At 42.9% G+C, this 25000-nt stretch overlaps 1 protein-coding gene across 5 annotated transcripts in view; it reads right to left on the bottom strand.

The window, feature by feature from the left end:
* LOC110505955 (attractin) overlaps nucleotides 1-25000 on the bottom strand; it is a 252686-nt gene that overhangs the window by 186169 nt on the left and 41517 nt on the right. For all 5 annotated transcript variants that reach the window (XM_036962391.1, XM_036962390.1, XM_036962389.1 and 2 more), the window contains exons 6-8: nucleotides 7295-7463; nucleotides 2476-2566; nucleotides 969-1218 (exon numbers count right to left, since the gene is read on the bottom strand). In XM_036962391.1, the coding sequence (XP_036818286.1) occupies nucleotides 969-1218; nucleotides 2476-2566; nucleotides 7295-7463 (510 nt within the window). The remainder of the gene's footprint in view (nucleotides 1-968; nucleotides 1219-2475; nucleotides 2567-7294; nucleotides 7464-25000) is intronic.

The following is a 25000-nucleotide window of genomic DNA, read 5'->3' on the forward strand; positions in this document are numbered from 1 at the left end:
TGGCTGTGTCTAGTCAGGTATGGGTTAGGGTCGGTTATGGCTGTGTCTAGTCAGGTATGGGTTAGGGTCGGTTATGGCTGTGTATAGTCAGGTATGGGTTAGGGTCGGTTATGGCTGTGTCTAGTCAGGTATGGGTCGTTTAATGCTGTGTATAGTCAGGTATGGGTCGGTTATGGCTGTGTAGTCAGGTATGGGTTAGGGTCGGTTATGGCTGTGTCTAGTCAGGTATGGGTTAGGGTCGGTTATGGCTGTGTCTAGTCAGGTATGGGTCGGTTAAGGTTGTGTATAGTCAGGTATGGGTTAGGGTTGTTTATGGCTGTGTATAGTCAGGTATGGGTTAGGGTCGGTTACATCCCTGGTCATCCATACTGCCTCTGATCTGGAGGACTCACTAAACAGAGAACATCCCTGGTCATCCATACTGGCTCTGATCTGGAGGACTCACTAAACAGAGAACATCCCTGGTCATCCCTACTTCCTCTGATCTGGAGGACTCACTAAACAGAGAACATCCCTGGTCATCCCTACTGGCTCTGATCTGGAGGACTCACTAAACAGAGAACATCCCTGGTCCTCCCTACTGGCTCTGATCTGGAGGACTCACTAAACAGAGAACATCCCTGGTCATCCCCACTGCCTCTGATCTGGAGGACTCACTAAACAGAGAACATCCCTGGTCCTCCCTACTGCCTCTGATCTGGAGGACTCACTAAACAGAGAACATCCCTGGTCATCCCTACTGCCTCTCTCACTCAATTGTATACACCTGTCAGCAACAGGTGTGGCTGAAAAAGCCGAATCCACTAATTTGAAGGGGTCTCCACGTACTTTTGTATATATAGTGTCTATGTAATGATACTTCATAACAGGGGGGTTAAGAACAACAATATACAATCTGTTTATAGGGAGCTGGGAAATCTACAGGACCAACAGTTGAATACAGGAACACCATATACGGTCACGCTCACCAAAGTTGTACTCCTGCACCTGGCTGATGTACCCGTATAGAGGACAGTGTCCGAACAGCACCAACATGACTGGACTACCCCCCTCCAATAGGGGGGGCACTACGTGGGCAGAGTGTCCCACCACGGCCCACTGTTCCTGGGCTCGGGCAGAGAGGGACACCCAGGTCTGGTTCTGGATGTGGAACACCCACAGCTGGCTGGTCACGTTGCCAGTAGAGTCTATCTTCCCTCCGTACATGTAGATCTTTCCCTGGGTTTAGAGGAGGAACAAGACGTTAGAGAGGAGGAACAGGACGTTAGAGAGGAGGAACAGGACGTTAGAGAGGAGGAACAGGACGTTAGGACAGGAGGAACAGGACGTTAGAGAGGAGGAACAGGACGTTAGAGAGGAGGAACAGGACGTTAGAGAGGAGGAACAGGACGTTAGAGAGGAGGAACAGGACGTTAGGACAGGAGGAACAGGACATTAGAGAGGAGGAACAGGACGTTAGAGAGGAGGAACAGGACGTTAGAGAGGAGGAACAGGACGTTAGAGAGGACGTTAGAGAGGAGGAACAGGACGTTAGAGAGGAGGAACAGGACGTTAGAGAGGAGGAACAGGACGTTAGAGAGGAGGAACAGGACGTTAGAGAGGAGGAACAGGACGTTAGGACAGGAGGAACAGGACGTTAGAGAGGAGGAACAGGACGTTAGAGAGGAGGAACAGGACGTTAGAGAGGAGGAACAGGACGTTAGAGAGGACGTTAGAGAGGAGGAACAGGACGTTAGAGAGGAGGAACAGGATGTTAGAGAGGAGGAACAGGATGTTAGAGGAACAGGACGTTAGAGAGGAGGAACAGGACGTTAGAGAGGAGGAACAGGACGTTAGAGAGGAGGAACAGGACGTTAGAGAGGAGGAACAGGACGTTAGAGAGGAGGAACAGGATGTTAGAGAGAAGGAACAGGATGTTAGAGAGGAGGAACAGGATGTTAGAGAGGAGGAACAGGATGTTAGAGAGGGGGAAGAGGATGTTAGAGAGGGGGAACAGGACGTTAGAGAGGAGGAACAGGATGTTAGAGAGGGGGAAGAGGATGTTAGAGAGGGGGAACAGGACGTTAGAGAGGAGGAACAGGATGTTAGAGAGGGGGAAGAGGATGTTAGAGAGGGGGAAGAGGATGTTAGAGAGGGGGAAGAGGATGTTAGAGAGGACAGGTTATGACAAGTTATAATATGACATTACGGAGAAGGACAGATGGCAAAATCTTAGGTCTCACTTCACAACAGACAACAACAAGAGGTTAGCTGACATCTCACAACACATTACGGTGAGAAGGAGCACTAACAAGCCATCTACCGCAGGGTGAAACAGATTCTTAGGGAATTGATGTTGTTTGAGGTCAGGACCAAAGGTCAAGCTTCTGACAAAGCTAGCGAAAGTGTATTCTACAGAGTATTCTACTATTGACAACGAAATAGTACTTTGTCAATATTACTACGGATGAACAACTATGTCCCTAGAGCCCATACCTCATGTAGTGCCAGAGAGTGTCCGTATCGTCCCATGACGGAATTGACAGAGAGGTTGAGAGACAGCCAGTGATGGGAGCTGAGGTTATACCTGGGAGGAGAGAGAGAGAGAGAGAAGATCAGGACCACTGAGCATCAACGGCAAGACCAGGTAGGCCAGGACCAGGTAGGCCAGGACCAGGTAGGTCAGACCCAGGTAGGTCAGGACCAGGTAGGTCAGACCCAGGTAGGTCAGACCCAGGTAGGCCAGGACCAGGTAGGTCAGACCCAGGTAGGTCAGACCCAGGTAGGCCAGACCCAGGTAGGTCAGGACCAGGTAGGTCAGACCCAGGTAGGTCAGACCCAGGTAGGCCAGGACCAGGTAGGTCAGACCCAGGTAGGCCAGACCCAGGTAGGCCAGGACCGGGTAGGTCAGACCCAGGTAGGCCAGGACCAGGTAGGTCAGACCCAGGTAGGTCAGACTCAGGTAGGCCAGACCCAGGTAGGTCAGGACCAGGTAGGTCAGACCCAGGTAGGTCAGACCCAGGTAGGCCAGGACCAGGTAGGTCAGACCCAGGTAGGCCAGACCCAGGTAGGCCAGGACCAGGTAGGTCAGACCCAGGTAGGCCAGGACCAGGTAGGCCAGACCAAGGTGGGCCAAGTAGGGCTTGGTTACATTATGGGTTCATTTCATGGACACAAATGAAGCATAATCCTGGACTAAAATAAGATTCTCCATTGAGTTAGCATCTGCTGGGGGCAAGAGGTCCGTGCTGCTTACGCCAGATCCTGACTGTCATCACCATGACGCAACAGGAACCAAGATTCGTCGGACCAAGCCATGTTTTTCCACTCCTCAGTTGTCCAGTGTTGGTGATCACATGTCGACCGGAGCCTCTTCTCATTGTTGTTAGCTGATAGGAGTGGAACCCTGAGTGGTCGTCTGCTGCAATAGCCAATCCGTGACAAGGACCGACGAGTTGTGTGTTCAGAGATGCCGTTCTGCACACCACTGTTGTACTGCTCCGTTATTTATCTGTTTGTGGCCCGCCTGTTAGCTTGCACAATTCTTGTCATTCTGCTTCGAGCTCTCTCATCAACAAGCTGTTTTCATCCATAGGACTTCCCGTTGCCCGGATGTGTTTTGTTTGTTCTCTGGGAAATCCTAGACACTGTGGTGCGTGAAAAGCCCAGGAGGGCGACTGTTTCTGAAATACTGGATCCGACGTCCATGACACCGACGATCCTACCGCTGAGCGTCGCTTAGGTCACTCGTTCTGCCCATTCTAATGTTCAATCCAACAGTAACTGAATGCCTTGATGCCTGTCTGCCGGCTTTATATAGCAAGCCACGGACACGTGACTCACTGTCTGTAGGAGTGATCAATTTTTGGTAAACAGGGTGGTGTACCTAATAAACTGTAGTGTACAGTGCAACTTGTCACTCTAATCTTAAAGGGATAATGTGAGATTTTGGCAGTTAACCCTGAGACCCAAGCATAGATCCAACCCTGAGACCCAACCCTGAGACCCAACCCTGAGACCCAACCCTGAGACCCAACCCTGAGACCCAACCCTGAGACCCAAGCATAGATCCAACCCTGAGACCCAACCCTGAGACCCAACCCTGAGACCCAACCCAGAGACCCAACCCAGAGACCCAACCCTGAGACCCAACCCTGAGACCCAACCCTGAGACCCAAGCATAGATCCAACCCTGAGACCCAACCCTGAGACCCAACCCTGAGACCCAACCCTGAGACCCAACCCTGAGACCCAACCCTGAGACCCAACCCTGAGACCCAACCCTGAGACCCAAGCATAGATCCAACCCTGAGACCCAACCCTGAGACCCAACCCTGAGACCCAACCCAGAGACCCAACCCAGAGACCCAACCCTGAGACCCAACCCTGAGACCCAACCCTGAGACCCAAGCATAGATCCAACCCTGAGACCCAACCCTGAGACCCAACCCTGAGACCCAACCCTGAGACCCAACCCTGAGACCCAACCCTGAGACCCAACCCTGAGACCCAACCCTGAGACCCAACCCTGAGACCCAAGCATAGATCCAACCCTGAGACCCAACCCTGAGACCCAACCCTGAGACCCAACCCTGAGACCCAAGCATAGATCCAACCCTGAGACCCAACCCTGAGACCCAACCCTGAGACCCAAGCATAGATCCAACCCTGAGACCCAACCCTGAGACCCAACCCAGAGACCCAACCCAGAGACCCAACCCTGAGACCCAACCCTGAGACCCAACCCTGAGACCCAACCCTGAGACCCAACCCTGAGACCCAACCCTGAGACCCAACCCTGAGACCCAACCCTGAGACCCAACCCTGAGACCCAACCCTGAGACCCAAGCATAGATCCAACCCTGAGACCCAACCCTGAGACCCAACCCTGAGACCCAACCCTGAGACCCAACCCTGAGACCCAACCCTGAGACCCAACCCTGAGACCCAACCCTGAGACCCAAGCATAGATCAAAATGAAAAAAAAATAATAATAATTGTAATAAGCCTCTAATTATGAAAATAATAATAATAAATAATGTTTGAATTTCAAGTTTGAGGAACAATTTTCTGGAAACCATCGGGTTTCAACAGGTTTCATCTAGTTGATTTTCAAACATTTGCCCACCAGAGGGGTGATATTCACACATTTACCCACCAGAGGGGTGATATTCACACATTTACCCACCAGAGGGGTGATATTCACACATTTACCCACCAGAGGGGTGATATTCACACATTTAGCCACCAGAGGGGTGATATTCACACATTTACCCACCAGAGGGGTGATATTCACACATTTACCCACCAGAGGGGTGACTCCATCAAACGGACTTGGATAAAAGGCGTGATGACGTGATGACGTAAAGATTACCATGCACCGAATAAAACACTTCAATGGCTTTCCATCGCATTTTAGACACTACTGTTTTGTCTGTAAAAACAGATATTATATACCCACTCTGGTATTAGCAACATATAGCCAACAGCTACAAAAACCGTGGATAGATGACACCATTTGCACAAAATTGAAAGAGCAGACCGCCGCATTTAACCGCGACATGGTGACTGGTAATATGTTAGAGTACGAACACTCAGTAAAGCAATCAAACAGGCAAAACCTCAGTACAGAGTAGAGGTCGAACAATTATGGTTTTTCAACGCCGATACCGATTAATCGGACAATTTTTTATTTTTTTATTTGTAATAATGACAATTACAACAATACTGAATGAACACTTATTTTAACTTAATATAATACATCAATAAAATCAATTTAGCCTCAAGTAAATAATGAAACATGTTCAATTTGGTTTAAATAATGTAAAAACACAGTGTTTGAGAAGAAAGTAAAAGTGCAATATGTGCCATGTAAGAAAGCTAACGTTTAAGTTCCTTGCTCAGAACATGAGAACATATGAAAGCTGGTGGTTCCTTTTAACATGAGTCTTCAATATTCCCAGGTAAGATGTTTTAGGTTGAGGTTATTATAGGAATTATAGGACTATTTCTCTCTATACCATTTGTATTTCATTAACCTTTGACCATTGGATGTTCTTATAGGCACTTTAGTATTGCCAGTGTAACAGTATAGCTTCCGTCCCCCTCCTCGCCCCTACCTGGGCTCGAACCAGCAATACATTGACAACAGCCACACTCGAAGCATCGTTACCCATCGCTCCACAAAAGCCGCGGCCCTTGCAGCGCAAGGGGAATAACTACTGACGTGACGTTTGAAACAGTATTAGCGCACACCCAGCTAACTAGCTAGCCATTTCACATCGGTTACACCAGCCATTTGGCTGTCATAAACAGCGCTGTGCTTGAAGTCATAAACAGCGCTGTGCTTGCAAAGAGCTGCTGGCAAAACGCACAAAAGTGCTGTTTGAATGAATGATTACGGGCCTGCTGCTGCTCAGTCAGACTGCTCTATCAAATCAGACTTAATTATAACATAATAACACACAGAAATACGAGCCTTTGGTCATTAATATGGTCGAATCCGGAAACTATCATTTCGAAAAACAAACGTTTATTATTTCAGTGAAATATGGAACCGTTCGGTATTTTATCTAACGGGCGGCATCCATCCCTAAGTCTAAATATTCAGTGTGGCCACCAGCTGCATTAAGTAATGCAGTGCATCTCCACCTCATGGACTGCACCAGATGTGCCACTTGCTCTGAGATGTTACTCCACTCTTCCACCAAGGCACCTGCAAGTTCCCGGACATTTCTGGGAGGAATGCTCAATGGGATTGAGATCCGGGCTCTTTGCTGGCCATGGCAGAACACTGACATTCCTGTCTTGCAGGAAATCACGCACAGAACGAGCAGTATGGCTGGTGGCATTGTCATGCTGGAGGGTCATGTACAGGATGAAATTTAGACAGCATTGCATTTTGGCAACCTTGGGTCTCGCAGGGTTAAGCCCTTTTTATACTTCCCCCAACTTGCAGGTAGTTTTGCGAGCCATTGCTAACTAGCATTAGTGCAATGCTTAGAAGTCTATGAGAACAGCATGCTAGCTAATCCCATAGACTTCCAGTCACTGTGCTAATGCTAGTTAGCAATTGCATTACCGCTAGTTAACAACTTCCTTCAAAATGGGATCCATGAATTCATCTGACTTTGGGTAAGTATTAAATGGGCTTCATTGCCCAAATCTGGAACTACTAACTATTCATTTAAAAGCGCATTTCGACAGTAAAAAATCCTTCAAGACGGAAAGGAACAATTGTCCTTGGTAGACGGCTGGTATTTAATATACACACAGTAGTTAGCTAATATGTGATGTAATGATGTCCAATACTTACGCTTTGACCATCTGGTAGTCTGAGGAGTTGAAAACATAACCCCCGATGACCCACATGACCCCCTGATCCACTACGGCCTTGTGGGAAGCCCTGGCCAGCCCCGGCTCAGGGTATTCTTCCCGCTGCCAGAATGAAGAGTTGGCCGGGACGGACACAGAGCAGTCTGGACCTGTTGGGGAGAGAAGATTTCAAGAGTCTGACTCCCTTATTGGTCTTCACACACTTCACAGGAAAATACAAGTTATTTTTGTCCACTTTTATTGTGTGTTCTTGGATCTCTGTCGGTCTTTAATTGCAGTTATTTTGCAGACACCATCTATTGCCAGGAGAATCATCTAAGGTAAGCCTAAAAACTCAGTGAATTTAACTTGATCTGAATATGCGAGTGGTTTCAGGAAGCTGGGCCTACGTCACACGTCACTAATATTTTTTTGTTTTATCAAAATGCATTTTGGGGCAAAAATACCTTCTGGAACATGTGAACTTTCATGTGTCTAAATAACAAATGTGTATTTTATCTGTAAATCCACTTAGCATTCTATTGAACGTCATGAACATGTGTACATGTCTAGACAGTAGTGACCCATCCACTAAAATACATGTGGCTAGACAGTAGTGACCCATCCACTAAAATACATGTGTCTAGACAGTAGTGACCCATCCACTAAAATACATGTGGCTAGACAGTAGTGACCCATCCACTAAAATACATGTGGCTGGGGGGGATTATAGTATTTATTTCACATGCCCCATCAATTTAGACAAGTGTGTCTGGGTAATGTAGTGTGTCTGGGTAATGTAGTGGTTCTGGGTAAAGTAGTGGTTCTGGGTAATGTAGTGGTTCTGGGTAATGTAGTGGTTCTGGGTAATGTAGTGTGTCTGGGTAATGCAGTGTGTCTGGGTAATGTAGTGTGTCTGGGTAATGTAGTGGTTCTGGGTAATGTAGTGTGTCTGGGTAATGTAGTGTGTCTGGGTAATGTAGTGGTTCTGGGTAATGTAGTGTGTCTGGGTAATGTAGTGTGTCTGGGTAATGTAGTGGTTCTGGGTAATGTAGTGTGTCTGGGTAAAGTAGTGTGTCTGGGTAATGTAGTGGTTCTGGGTAATGTAGTGGTTCTGGGTAATGTAGTGTGTCTGGGTAATGTAGGGGTTCTGGGTAAAGTAGGGGTTCTGGGTAAAGTAGTGTGTCTGGGTAATGTACTGTGTCTGGGTAATGTAGTGTGTCTGGGTAATGTAGTGGTTCTGGGTAATGTAGTGTGTCTGGGTAATGTAGTGTGTCTGGGTAAAGTAGTGTGTCTGGGTAATGTAGTGTGTCTGGGTAATGTAGTGGTTCTGGGTAATGTAGTGTGTCTGGGTAATGTAGTGTGTCTGGGTAATGTAGTGGTTCTGGGTAATGTAGTGTGTCTGGGTAAAGTAGTGTGTCTGGGTAATGTAGTGGTTCTGGGTAATGTAGTGTGTCTGGGTAATGTAGTGTGTCTGGGTAATGTAGTGGTTCTGGGTAAAGTAGGGGTTCTGGGTAAAGTAGTGTGTCTGGGTAATGTAGTGTGTCTGGGTAATGTAGTGTGTCTGGGTAATGTAGTGGTTCTGGGTAATGTAGTGTGTCTGGGTAATGTAGTGTGTCTGGGTAAAGTAGTGTGTCTGGGTAAAGTAGTGTGTCTGGGTAAAGTAGTGTGTCTGGGTAAAGTAGTGGTTCTGGGTAATGTAGTGTGTCTGGGTAATGTAGTGTGTCTGGGTAAAGTAGTGTGTCTGGGTAAAGTAGTGTGTCTGGGTAAAGTAGTGTGTCTGGGTAAAGTAGTGTGTCTGGGTAAAGTAGTGTGTCTGGGTAAAGTAGTGGTTCTGGGAAAAGTAGTGTGTCTGGGTAATGTAGTGTGTCTGGGTAAAGTAGTGTGTCTGGGTAAAGTAGTGGTTCTGGGTAAAGTAGTGGTTCTGGGTAATGTAGTGTGTCTGGGTAAAGTAGTGTGTCTGGGTAAAGTAGTGTGTCTGGGTAAAGTAGTGGTTATGGGTAATGTAGTGTGTCTGGGTAATGTAGTGTGTCTGGGTAATGTAGTGTGTCTGGGTAAAGTAGTGGTTCTGGGAAAAGTAGTGTGTCTGGGTAATGTAGTGTGTCTGGGTAAAGTAGTGTGTCTGGGTAAAGTAGTGGTTCTGGGTAAAGTAGTGGTTCTGGGTAATGTAGTGTGTCTGGGTAAAGTAGTGTGTCTGGGTAAGCATCATCTAATAATTATAAATGATTTGTATCTGGACACGTTTTGTTGTTGATATTGCTGCTAGGCAACTAACCATTTCACTGTACCGTTTACTCCTTCTGTATCCTGTGCATGTGACAAATAAACATAGCTTTTACAGTGTGTGTGTTTACCAGAGGCAGTAATGTGAACAACAACATGACCTGCACTAAAGTCAGATTTGGATAAAGGCCAAGGACTAGATAAAGGGTATTTTTACCTGGGGTTTTTCCCTTATTGTAGGCTACTACTTTCACCACTTTTACTGTGTATGATACACCATTCCCTAGCTCTGAGTCTCTACATAATTTAAATGTTGCTACATGGGCCTGAAATTGAGCTAGTGAGTCACTTATTGACAATGAAACACCTGACTGACAGCTAGTTTTACGGCCCTTTAGGTTAGTCCATGTGGAGTCTTACAGCCTCAATACGCCTACAGATGGTTATAACATCTCTCCAGTCTTCTGTTGTCTAGTTACGACACCGTGACAGAGTCAGAAACAGGTTATAACATCTCTCCAGTCTTCTGTTGTCTAGTTACGACACCGTGACAGAGTCAGAAACAGGTTATAACATCTCTCCAGTCTTCTGTTGTCTAGTTACGACACCGTGACAGAGTCAGAAACAGGTTATAACATCTCTCCAGTATTCTGTTGTCTAGTTACGACACCGTGACAGAGTCAGAAACAGGTTATAACATCTCTCCAGTCTTCTGTTGTCTAGTTACGACACCGTGACAGAGTCAGAAACAGGTTATAACATCTCTCCAGTCTTCTGTTGTCTAGTTGTCTAGTTACGACACCGTGACAGAGTCAGAAACAGGTTATAACATCTCTCCAGTCTTCTGTTGTCTAGTTACGACACCGTGACAGAGTCAGAAACAGGTTATAACATCTCTCCAGTCTTCTGTTGTCTAGTTACGACACCGTGACAGAGTCAGAAACAGGTTATAACATCTCTCCAGTCTTCTGTTGTCTAGTTACGACACCGTGACAGAGTCAGAAACAGGTTATAACATCTCTCCAGTCTTCTGTTGTCTAGTTACGACACCGTGACAGAGTCAGAAACAGGTTATAACATCTCTCCAGTCTTCTGTTGTCTAGTTACGGCGCCATGATTTTACAAGTGAGTCTAGAAAATAGGAAATTAAAAAGGTAGGAGCCGTGGAAGCCTGGTAGCCAGGTAGGTTAATGACACAAATTACACGGCTGACGCTGAGGAATGCAACGGAACACTACGGAAGAGGAACGGAAAAGGAGAGAAACCAAAACAACAGGGGTATAGTATAGGAGAATATGAATAAGACTGGGGACAACATCGGAGAATGTCTTTGGAACAGAAAAGGTAGCAAGCATGAAAAGATTATATTAAGAAGGAAACACTGGTATTACTAATGACTACATTCATTAGTATTATACACCACATTCCTTAGTGTTATAGATACAGATGGTATTATAGACTACATTACTTAGTATTACAGATACAGCTGGTATTATAGACTACATTCCTTCGTATTATAGATACAGCTGGTATTATAGACTACATTCATTAGTATTATAGATACAGCTGGTACTATAGACTACATTCATTAGTGTTATAGATACAGCTGGTACTATAGACTACATTCCTTAGTATTATAGATACAGCTGGTACTATAGACTACATTCATTAGTGTTATAAATACAGCTGGTATTATAGACTACATTCATTAGTGTTATAGATACAGCTGGTATTATAGACTACATTCCTTAGTATTATAGATACAGCTGGTACTATAGACTACATTCATTAGTGTTATAGATACAGCTGGTATTATAGACTACATTCCTTAGTATTATAGATACAGCTGGTATTATAGATACAGCTGGCATTATAGACTACATTCATTAGTATTATAGATACAGCTGGTAGTATTACTATAGACTACATTCCTTAGTGTTATAGATACAGCTGGTATTATAGACTACATTCCTTAGTATTATATATACAGCTGGTATTATAGACTACATTCCTTAGTATTATAGACTACATTCCTTAGTATTATAGATACAGCTGGTATTATAGACTACATTCCTTAGTGTTATAGATACAGCTGGTATTATAGACTACATTCATTAGTGTTATAGATACAGCTGGTATTATAGACTACATTCCTTAGTGTTATAGATACAGCTGGTACTATAGACTACATTCATTAGTGTTATAGATACAGCTGGTATTATAGACTACATTCCTTAGTATTATAGATACAGCTGGTATTATCGATACAGCTGGTAGTATTACTATAGACTACATTCCGTAGTATTATAGATACAGCTGGTATTTTAGATACAGCTGGTATTATTACTATAGACCACATTCCTTAGTATTATAGATACAGCTGGTATTATAGACTATATTCCTTAGTGTTATAGATACAGCTGGTATTATAGACTACATTCATTAGTATTATAGATACAGCTGGTATTATAGACTACATTCCTTAGTATTATAGATACAGCTGGTATTATTACTATAGACTACATTCCTTAGTATTATAGATACAGCTGGTATTATAGACTACATTCCTTAGTGTTATAGATACAGCTGGTATTATAGACTACATTCATTAGTGTTATAGATACAGCTGGTATTATAGACTACATTCCTTAGTATTATAGATACAGCTGGTACTATAGACTACATTCATTAGTGTTATAGATACAGCTGGTATTATAGACTACATTCCTTAGTATTATAGATACAGCTGGTATTATCGATACAGCTGGTAGTATTACTATAGACTACATTCCGTAGTATTATAGATACAGCTGGTATTTTAGATACAGCTGGTATTATTACTATAGACCACATTCCTTAGTATTATAGATACAGCTGGTATTATAGACTATATTCCTTAGTGTTATAGATACAGCTGGTATTATAGACTACATTCATTAGTATTATAGATACAGCTGGTATTATAGACTACATTCCTTAGTGTTATAGATACAGCTGGTATTATAGACTATATTCCTTAGTGTTATAGATACAGCTGGTATTATAGACTACATTCATTAGTATTATAGATACAGCTGGTATTATAGACTACATTCATTAGTATTATAGATACAGCTGGTATTATTACTATAGACCACATTCATTAGTATTATAGATACAGCTGGTACTATAGACCACATTCCTTAGTATTACAGATACAGCTGGTATTATAGACTACATTCCTTAGTATTACAGATACAGCTGGTATTATAGACTACATTCATTAGTATTATAGATACAGCTGGTATTATAGACTACATTCCTTAGTATTATAGATACAGCTGGTATTATAGACTACATTCCTTAGTATTATAGATACAGCTGGCATTATAGACTACATTCCTTAGTATTATAGATACAGCTGGCATTATAGACTACATTCCTTAGTATTATAGATACAGCTGGTATTATAGATACAGCTGGTATTATTACTATAGACCACATTCCTTAGTTGTATAGACTACATTCCTTAGTATTATAGACTACATTCATTAGTATTATATATACAGCTGGTATTATAGATATAGCTGGTATTATAGACCACATTCCTTAGTATTATAGATACAGCTGGTATTATAGATACAGCTGGTATTATAGACCACATTCCTTAGTATTATATATACAGCTGGTATTATAGACTACATTCCTTAGTATTATAGATACAGCTGGTATTATAGACTACATTCCTTAGTGTTATAGATACAGCTGGTATTAATACTATAGACCACATAGCTTAGTATTATAGATACAGCTGGTATTATAGACTACATTCCTTAGTATTATATATACAGCTGGTATTATAGACTACATTCATTAGTGTTATAGACTACATTCCTTAGTATTATAGATACAGCTGGTATTATAGACTACATTCATTAGTATTATATATACAGCTGGTATTATAGACTACATTCATTAGTGTTATAGACTACATTGCTTAGTATTATAGATACAGCTGGTATTATAGACTACATTCATTAGTATTATATATACAGCTGGTATTATAGACTACATTCATTAGTGTTATAGACCACATTCCTTAGTGTTATAGATACAGCTGGTATTATAGACTACATTCATTAGTGTTATAGATACAGCTGGTATTATAGACTACATTCATTAGTGTTATAGATACAGCTGGTATTATAGACTACATTCCTTAGTATTATAGATACAGCTGGTATTATAGACTACATTCATTAGTGTTATAGATACAGCTGGTATTAGACTACATTCCTTAGTATTATAGATACAGCTGGTATTATTACTATAGACCACATTCCTTAGTATTATAGATACAGCTGGTATTATAGACTACATTCATTAGTATTATAGATACAGCTGGTATTATTACTATAGACCACATTCCTTAGTATTATAGATACAGCTGGTATTATAGACTACATTCATTAGTATTATATATACAGCTGGTATTATAGACTACATTCATTAGTGTTATAGACCACATTCCTTAGTATTATAGATACAGCTGGTATTATAGATACAGCTGGTATTATAGACTACATTCATTAGTATTATATATACAGCTGGTATTATAGACTACATTCATTAGTGTTATAGACCACATTCCTTAGTATTATAGATACAGCTGGTATTTTAGATACAGCTGGTATTATAGACTATATTCCTTAGTGTTATAGATACAGCTGGTATTATAGACTACATTCCTTAGTATTATAGATACAGCTGGTACTATAGACTACATTCATTAGTGATATAGATACAGCTGGTATTATAGACTACATTCCTTAGTGTTATAGATACAGCTGGTATTATAGACTACATTCCTTAGTATTATAGATACAGCTGGTATTATAGATACAGCTGGTATTATAGACTATATTCCTTAGTGTTATAGATACAGCTGGTATTATAGACTACATTCCTTAGTGTTATAGATACAGCTGGTATTGTAGATACAGCTGGTATTATAGACTACATTCATTAGTATTATATATACAGCTGGTATTATAGACTACATTCATTAGTGTTATAGACCACATTCCTTAGTATTATAGATACAGCTGGTATTTTAGATACAGCTGGTATTATAGACTATATTCCTTAGTGTTATAGATACAGCTGGTATTATAGACTACATTCCTAAGTATTATAGATACAGCTGGTACTATAGACTACATTCATTAGTGTTATAGATACAGCTGGTATTATAGACTATATTCCTTAGTGTTATAGATACAGCTGGTATTATAGACTACATTCCTTAGTGTTATAGATACAGCTGGTATTATAGATACAGCTGGTATTATAGACCACATTCCTTAGTGTTATAGATACAGCTGGTATTATAGACCACATTCCTTAGTATTATAGATACAGCTGGTATTATAGACTACATTCCTTAGTATTATAGATACAGCTGGTATTATAGACCACATTCCTTAGTATTATAGATACAGCTGGTATTATAGACTACATTCCTTAGTATTATAGATACAGCTGGTATTATAGACTACATTCCTTAGTATTATAGATACAGCTGGCATTATAGACTACATTCATTAGTATTATAGATACAGCTGGTATTATTACTATAGACCACATTCCTTAGTATTATAGATACAGCTGGTATTATAGACTACATTCCTTAGTATTATAGATACAGCTGGTATTATAGACTACATTCCTTAGTGTTATAGATACAGCTGGTATTATAGACTACATTCATTAGTATTATAGATACAGCTGGCATTATAGACTACATTCCTTAGTGTTATAGATACAGCTGGTATTATTACTATAGACTACATTCATTAGTGTTATAGATACAGCTGGTATTATAGACTACATTCCTTAGTATTATGGATACAGCTGGCATTATAGACTACATTCCTTAGTATTATAGATACAGCTGGCATTATAGACTACATTCATTAGTATTATAGATACAGCTGGTATTATTACTATAGACCACATTCCTTAGTATTATAGATACAGCTGGTATTATAGACTACATTCATTAGTATTATATATACAGCTGGTATTATAGACTACATTCATTAGTGTTATAGACCACATTCCTTAGTATTATAGATACAGCTGGTATTATAGACTACATTACTTAGTATTATAGATACAGCTGGTATTATAGACTACATTGCTTAGTATTATAGATACAGCTGGTATTATAGACTACATTCATTAGTATTATAGATACAGCTGGTATTAGACTACATTCATTAGTATTATATATACAGCTGGCATTATAGACTACATTCATTAGTATTATAGATACAGCTGGTATTATAGACTACATTCATTAGTATTATAGATACAGCTGGTATTATAGATACAGCTGGCATTATAGACTACATTCATTAGTATTATAGATACAGCTGGTATTATTACTATAGACCACATTCCTTAGTATTATAGATACAGCTGGTATTATAGACTACATTCCTTAGTATTATAGATACAGCTGGTATTATAGACTACATTCATTAGTGTTATAGATACAGCTGGTATTATAGGCTACATTCATTAGTATTATAGATACAGCTGGTATTATTACTATAGACCACATTCCTTAGTATTATAGATACAGCTGGTATTATAGACTACATTCATTAGTGTTATAGATACAGCTGGTATTATAGACTACATTCATTAGTGTTATAGATACAGCTGGTATAATAGACTACATTCCTTAGTATTATAGATACAGCTGGTATTATAGACTACATTCCTTAGTGTTATAGATACAGCTGGTATTATAGACTACATTCCTTAGTGTTATAGATACAGCTGGTATTAGACTACATTCATTAGTGTTATAAATACAGCTGGTATTATAGACTACATTCATTAGTGTTATAAATACAGCTGGTATTTTAGATACAGCTGGTATTATTACTCTAGACCACATTCCTTAGTATTATAGATACAGCTGGTATTATAGACTACATTCATTAGTGTTTTAAATACAGCTGGTATTATAGACTACATTCATTAGTGTTATAGATACAGCTGGTATTAGACTACATTCCTTAGTGTTATAGATACAGCTGGTATTATAGACTACATTCCTTAGTATTATAGATACAGCTGGTATTATAGACTACATTCCTTAGTATTATAGATACAGCTGGTATTATAGACTACATTCATTAGTATTATAGATACAGCTGGTATTATTACTATAGACCACATTCCTTAGTATTATAGATACAGCTGGTATTATAGACTACATTCATTAGTGTTTTAAATACAGCTGGTATTATAGACTACATTCATTAGTGTTATAGATACAGCTGGTATTAGACTACATTCCTTAGTGTTATAGATACAGCTGGTATTATAGACTACATTCCTTAGTATTATAGATACAGCTGGTATTATAGACTACATTCCTTAGTGTTATAGATACAGCTGGTATTATAGACTACATTTATTAGTATTATAGATACAGCTGGTACTATAGACTACATTCATTAGTATTATAGATACAGCTGGTATTATTACTATAGACCACATTCCTTAGTATTATAGATACAGCTGGTATTATAGACTACATTCCTTAGTATTATAGATACAGCTGGTATTATAGATACAGCTGGTATTATAGACTACATTCATTAGTATTATAGATACAGCTGGTATTATAGACTACATTCATTAGTGTTATAGATACAGCTGGTATTATAGACTACATTCCTTAGTATTATAGATACAGCTGGTATTATAGACTACATTCATTAGTGTTATAGATACAGCTGGTATTATAGACTACATTCCTTAGTATTATAGATACAGCTGGTATTATAGACTACATTCCTTAGTGTTATAGATACAGCTGGTATTATAGACTACATTTATTAGTATTATAGATACAGCTGGTACTATAGACTACATTCATTAGTATTATAGATACAGCTGGTATTATTACTATAGACCACATTCCTTAGTATTATAGATACAGCTGGTATTATAGACTACATTCCTTAGTATTATAGATACAGCTGGTATTATAGATACAGCTGGTATTATAGACTACATTCATTAGTATTATAGATACAGCTGGTATTATAGACTACATTCATTAGTGTTATAGATACAGCTGGTATTATTACTATAGACCACATTCCTTAGTATTATAGATACAGCTGGTATTATTACTATAGACTACATTCCTTAGTATTATAGATACAGCTGGTATTATAGATACAGCTGGTATTATAGACTACATTCATTAGTATTATAGATACAGCTGGTACTATAGACTACATTCATTAGTGTTATAGATACAGCTGGTATTATAGACTACATTCATTAGTGTTATAGATACAGCTGGTACTATAGACTACATTCCTTAGTATTATAGATACAGCTGGTACTATAGACTAAATTCATTAGTGTTATAGATACATGTCATCTCTCTGTTCACACTCAGACAGGAGGGACACACCTCTGGAATAAATCAGCATGTATCCCAAATGGCACCATACTCCCTATAATTGTGACCAAGGCCCATAGGGAGTCAATTTTGACCAAGGCCCAAGGCCCATAGGGAGTCAATTGTGACCAAGGCCCATAGGGAGTCAATTGTGACCAAGGCCCATAGGGAGTCAATTGTGACCAAGGCCCATAGGGAGTCATTTGTGACGCCCTCACCCTTTCCTTTCAGTGAGGGACAATACCAGCTAGTTAATAGGTAATGTATCAGCCCAGGGATATGAACAGCAGGCGTTTGTTTTGGCCTAATGTTGGAATTAAACTGTTGACAGTACAGTGGTCAAATGAATACATCATTGACTGGAAGGTCATAGCCAATGTGCTTCCATGATCGTGGCTTTTCATTTATTATATTTTTGATTTATTTCACCTTTATTTAACCAGGTAGGCTAGTTGAGAACACCTTTATTTAACCAGGTAGGCTAGTTGAGAACACCTTTATTTAACCAGGTAGGCTAGTTGAGAACACCTTTATTTAACCAGGTAGGCTAGTTGAGAACACCTTTATTTAACCAGGTAGGCTAGTTGAGAACACCTTTATTTAACCAGGTAGGCTAGTTGAGAACACCTTTATTTAACCAGGTAGGCTAGTTGAGAACACCTTTATTTAACCAGGTAGGCTAGTTGAGAACACCTTTATTTAACCAGGTAGGCTAGTTGAGAACACCTTTATTTAACCAGGTAGGCTAGTTGAGAACACCTTTATTTAACCAGGTAGGCTAGTTGAGAACACCTTTATTTAACCAGGTAGGCTAGTTGAGAACACCTTTATTTAACCAGGTAGGCTAGTTGAGAACACCTTTATTTAACCAGGTAGGCTAGTTGAGAACACCTTTATTTAACCAGGTAGGCTAGTTGAGAACACCTTTATTTAACCAGGTAGGCTAGTTGAGAACACCTTTATTTAACCAGGTAGGCTAGTTGAGAACACCTTTATTTAACCAGGTAGGCTAGTTGAGAACACCTTTATTTAACCAGGTAGGCTAGTTGAGAACACCTTTATTTAACCAGGTAGGCTAGTTGAGAACACCTTTATTTAACCAGGTAGGCTAGTTGAGAACACCTTTATTTAACCAGGTAGGCTAGTTGAGAACACCTTTATTTAACCAGGTAGGCTAGTTGAGAACACCTTTATTTAACCAGGTAGGCCAGTTGAGAACACCTTTATTTAACCAGGTAGGCTAGTTGAGAACACCTTTATTTAACCAGGCGGGCTAGTTGAGAACACCTTTATTTAACCAGGCGGGCCAGTTGAGAACACCTTTATTTAACCAGGCGGGCTAGTTGAGAACACCTTTATTTAACCAGGCGGGCTAGTTGAGAACACCTTTATTTAACCAGGTGGGCTAGTTGAGAACACCTTTATTTAACCAGGTAGGCTAGTTGAGAACACCTTTATTTAACCAGGTGGGCTAGTTGAGAACACCTTTATTTAACCAGGTAGGCTAGTTGAGAACACCTTTATTTAACCAGGTAGGCTAGTTGAGAACACCTTTATTTAACCAGGTAGGCTAGTTGAGAACACCTTTATTTAACCAGGTAGGCTAGTTGAGAACACCTTTATTTAACCAGGTAGGCTAGTTGAGAACACCTTTATTTAACCAGGTAGGCTAGTTGAGAACACCTTTATTTAACCAGGTGGGCTAGTTGAGAACACCTTTATTTAACCAGGTAGGCTAGTTGAGAACAAGTTCTCATTTACAATTGCGACCTGTCCAAGATAAAGCAAAGCAGTTCGACACATTCAACAACACAGAGGTACACATGGAGTAAAACAAACATACAGTCAATAATACAGTATAAACAAGTCTATATACGATGTGAGCAAATGAGGTGAGATAAGGGAGGTAAAGGCAAAAAAGGCCATGGTAGCGAAGTAAATACAATATAGCAAGTAAAACACTGGAATGGTAGATTTGCAGTGGAAGAATGTGCAAAGTAGAAATAAAAATAATGGGGTGCAAAGGAGCAAAATAAATATATGAATTAAATACAGTAGGGAAAGAGGTAGTTGTTTGGGCTAAATTTTAGGTGGGCTATGTACAGGTGCAGTAATCTGTGAGCTGTTCTGACAGTTGGTGCTTAAAGCTAGTGAGGGAGATAAGTGTTTCCAGTTTCAGAGATTTTTGTAGTTCGTTCCAGTCATTGGCAGCAGAGAACTGGAAGGAGAGGCGGCCAAAGAAAGAATTGGTTTTGGGTGTGACTAGAGAGATATACCTGCTGGAGCATGTGCTACAGGTGGGTGCTGCTATGGTGACCAGCGAGCTGAAATAAGGGGGGTGTTATGGTGAGTGAATGAGGACCCAAAAGCGAACTAACTTAAACAGAGCTTCTTTAATAACAAAACATAGGTAGGCTCAGATAGACCGGCAGATTCCGACAGGACAGGACAAGGTTACAGCAAACATGACGATAGTCTGGCTCAGGCATGAAACACAAACAAGAATCCGACAAGGACAGGAACAGAAACAGAGAGAGATATAGGGACCTAATCAGAGGGAAAAAGGGAACAGGTGGGAAACGGGGTGAATGGGTAGTTAGAGGAGACAAGGAACAGCTGGGGGAAAGCGGGGGAGAAAGGTAACCTAATACGACCAGCAGAGGGAGACAGGGTGAAGGGAAAGGACAGAGACAAGACACAACATGACAGTACCCCCCCACTCACCGAGCGCCTCCTGGCGCACTCGAGGAGGAAACCTGGCGGCAACGGAGGAAATCCTCGATCAGCGCACGGTCCAGCACGTCCCGAGAGGGAACCCAACTCCTCTCCTCAGGACCGTACCCCTCCCAATCGACAAGGTACTGGTGACCACGGCCCCGAGGACGCATGTCCAAAATCCTGCGGACCCTGTAGATGGGTGCGCCCTCGACAAGGATGGGGGGGGGGGGGGGGGAAGACGAGCGGGGGCGCGAAGAACGGGCTTAATGCAGGAGACGTGGAAGACCGGGTGGACGCGACGAAGGTATCGCGGAAGAAGAAGTCGAACTGCGACAGGATTAATGACCCGAGAAATACGGAACGGACCAATGAACCGCGGGGTCAACTTGCGAGAAGCCGTCTTAAGGGGAAGGTTCTGAGTGGAGAGCCAAACTCTCTGACCGCGACAATATCTAGGACTCTTAGTTCTATGCTTATTAGCAGCCCTCACAGTCTGCGTCCTATAACGGCAAAGTGCAGACCTGACCCTCTTCCAGGTGCGCTCGCAACGTTGGACAAAAGCCTGAGCGGAGGGGACGCTGGACTCGGCGAACTGAGATGAGAACAGCGGAGGCTGGTACCCGAGGCTACTCTGAAAAGGAGATAGCCCGGTTGCAGACGAAGGAAGCGAGTTGTGGGCGTATTCTGCCCAGGGGAGCTGTTCTGACCAAGACGCAGGGTTGCGAAAAGAAAGACTGCGTAAGATGCGACCAATAGTCTGATTGGCCCGTTCTGCTTGACCGTTAGACTGGGGGTGAAAGCCGGAAGAGAGACTGACGGAAGCCCCAATCAAACGGCAAAACTCCCTCCAAAATTGAGACGTGAATTGCGGACCTCTGTCCGAAACGACGTCTGACGGAAGGCCATGAATTCTGAAAACATTCTCGATGATGATTTGTGCCGTCTCTTTAGCAGAAGGAAGCTTAGCAAGGGGAATGAAATGGGCCGCCTTAGAGAACCTATCGACAACCGTAAGAATAACAGTCTTCCCCGCTGACGAAGGCAGTCCGGTGACAAAATCTAAGGCGATGTGAGACCACGGTCGAGAGGGAATAGGAAGCGGCCTAAGACGGCCGGCAGGAGGAGAGTTACCGGACTTAGTCTGCGCGCAGACCGAACAAGCAGCCACGAAACGACGCGTGTCATGCTCCCGGGTGGGCCACCAAAAACGCTGGCGAATGGAAGCAAGCGTACCCCGAACGCCAGGGTGGCCGGCTAACTTGGCAGAGTGAGCCCACTGAAGAACGGCCAGACGAGTAGGAACGGGAACGAAAAGAAGGTTCCTAGGACAAGCGCGCGGCGACGGAGTGTGAGTGAGCGCTTGTTTTACCTGCCTCTCAATTCCCCAGACAGTCAACCCGACAACACGCCCCTCAGGGATAATCCCCTCGGGGTCAGTGGAGGCTACTGAAGAACTGAAGAGACGAGACAAAGCATCAGGCTTGGTGTTCTTAGAGCCCGGACGATAAGAAATCACGAACTCGAAACGAGCGAAAAACAGCGCCCAACGCGCCTGACGCGCATTAAGTCGTTTGGCAGAACGGATGTACTCAAGGTTCCTATGGTCAGTCCAAACGACAAAAGGAACGGTCGCCCCCTCCAACCACTGTCGCCATTCGCCTAGGGCTAACCGGATGGCGAGCAGTTCGCGGTTACCCACATCATAGTTACGTTCCGACGGCGACAGGCGATGAGAAAAATACGCGCATGGGTGGACCTTGTCGTCAGAGAGGGAGCGCTGAGAAAGAATGGCTCCCACGCCCACCTCTGACGCGTCAACCTCGACAACGAACTGTCTAGAAACGTCAGGTGTAACAAGGATAGGAGCGGATGTAAAACGATTCTTGAGGAGATCAAAAGCTCCCTGGGCGGAAACGGACCACTTAAAGCACGTCTTGACAGAAGTAAGGGCTGTGAGAGGAGCGGCCACCTGACCGAAATTACGGATGAAACGACGATAGAAGTTCGCGAAGCCGAGAAAGCGCTGCAGCTCGACGCGTGACTTAGGAACGGGCCAATCAATGACAGCTTGGACTTTAGCGGGATCCATCTTAATGCCTTCAGCGGAAATAACAGAACCGAGAAATGTGACGGAGGAGGCATGAAAAGTGCACTTCTCAGCCTTCACAAAAAGACAATTCTCTAAAAGGCGCTGGAGGACACGTCGAACGTGCTGAACATGAATCTGGAGTGACGGTGAAAAAATCAGGATATCGTCAAGGTAAACGAAAACAAAGATGTTCAGCATGTCTCTCAGGACATCATTGACTAATGCCTGAAAGACAGCTGGAGCGTTAGCGAGGCCGAAAGGAAGAACCCGGTATTCAAAGTGCCCTAACGGAGTGTTAAACGCCGTCTTCCACTCGTCCCCCTCCCTGATGCGCACGAGATGGTAAGCGTTACGAAGGTCCAACTTAGTGAAAAACCTGGCTCCCTGCAGGATCTCGAAGGCTGAAGACATAAGAGGAAGCGGATAACGATTCTTAACTGTTATGTCATTCAGCCCTCGATAATCTATGCAGGGGCGCAGAGACCCGTCCTTCTTCTTGACAAAAAAAAAACCCCGCTCCGGCGGGAGAGGAGGAGGGGACTATGGTACCGGCGTCAAGAGCTACAGACAAATAATCCTCGAGAGCCTTACGTTCGGGAGCCGACAGAGAGTATAGTCTACCCCGGGGGGGAGTGGTTCCCGGAAGGAGATCAATACTACAATCATACGACCGGTGTGGAGGAAGAGAGGTGGCCCTGGACCGACTGAACACCGTGCGCAGATCGTGATATTCCTCCGGCACCCCTGTCAAATCACCAGGCTCCTCCTGTGAAGAAGAGACAGAGGAAACAGGAGGGATAGCAGACATTAAACATTTCACATGACAAGAGACGTTCCAGGAGAGGATAGAATTACTAGACCAATTAATGGAAGGATTATGACAAACTAGCCAGGGATGGCCCAAAACAACAGGTGTAAAAGGTGAACGAAAAATCAAAAAAGAAATGGTTTCGCTATGATTACCAGAAACAGTGAGGGTTAAAGGTAGCGTCTCACGCTGAATCCTGGGGAGAGGACTACCATCCAGGGCGAACAAGGCCGTGGACTCCCTTAACTGTCTGAGAGGAATGTCATGTTCCCGAGCCCAGGTCTCGTCCATAAAACAGCCCTCCGCCCCAGAGTCTATTAAGGCACTGCAGGAAGCTGACGAACCGGTCCAGCGTAGATGGACCGACAAGGTAGTGCAGGATCTTGAAGGAGAGACAGGAGTAGTAGCGCTCACCAGTAGCCCTCCGCTTACTGATGAGCTCTGGCTTTTACTGGACATGAAGTGACAAAATGACCAGCAGAACCGCAATAGAGACAGAGGCGGTTGGTGATTCTCCGTTCCCTCTCCTTAGTCGAGATGCGGATACCTCCCAGCTGCATAGGCTCAGCTCCCGAGCCGGCAGAGGAAGATGGTAGTGATGCGGAGAGGGGGGCAACGGAGAACGCGAGCTCCTTTCCACAAGCTCGGTGACGCAGATCAACCCGTCGCTCAATGCGAATAGCGAGTTCAATCAGGGAATCCACGCTGGAAGGGACCTCCCGGGAGAGAATCTCATCCTTTACCTCTGCGCGGAGACCCTCCAGAAAACGAGCGAGCAAAGCCGGCTCGTTCCAGCCACTGGAGGCAGCAAGAGTGCGAAACTCAATAGAGTAGTCTGTTATGGATCGATTACCTTGACATAGGGAAGACAGGGCCCTGGAAGCCTCCTCCCCAAAAACAGATCGATCAAAAACCCGTATCATCTCCTCCTTAAAGTCCTGATACTGGTTAGTACACTCAGCCCTTGCCTCCCAGATTGCCGTGCCCCACTCACGAGCCCGTCCAATAAGGAGAGATATGACGTAGGCGACACGAGCAGTGCTCCTGGAGTAAGTGTTGGGCTGGAGAGAAAACACAATATCACACTGGGTGAGGAACGAGCGGCATTCAGTGGGCTCCCCAGAGTAACACGGCGGGTTATTGATTCTGGGCTCCGGAGATTCGAAAGCCCTGGAAGTGGCCGGTGGATCGAGGCGGAGATGGTGAACCTGTTCTGTGAGGTTGGAGACTTGGGTGGCCAGGGTCTCAACGGCATGTCGAGCAGCAGACACTTCCTGCTCGTGTCTGCCTAGCATCGCTCCCTGGATCCCGACGGCTGAGTGGAGAGGATCCGAAGTCGCTGGGTCCATTCTTGGTCGGATTCTTCTGTTATGGTGAGTGAATGAGGACCCAA

This window comes from Oncorhynchus mykiss, chromosome 25 (genome assembly GCF_013265735.2).
Source record: "Oncorhynchus mykiss isolate Arlee chromosome 25, USDA_OmykA_1.1, whole genome shotgun sequence".
In the NCBI taxonomy this organism is placed as follows: Eukaryota; Metazoa; Chordata; class Actinopteri; order Salmoniformes; family Salmonidae; genus Oncorhynchus; species Oncorhynchus mykiss.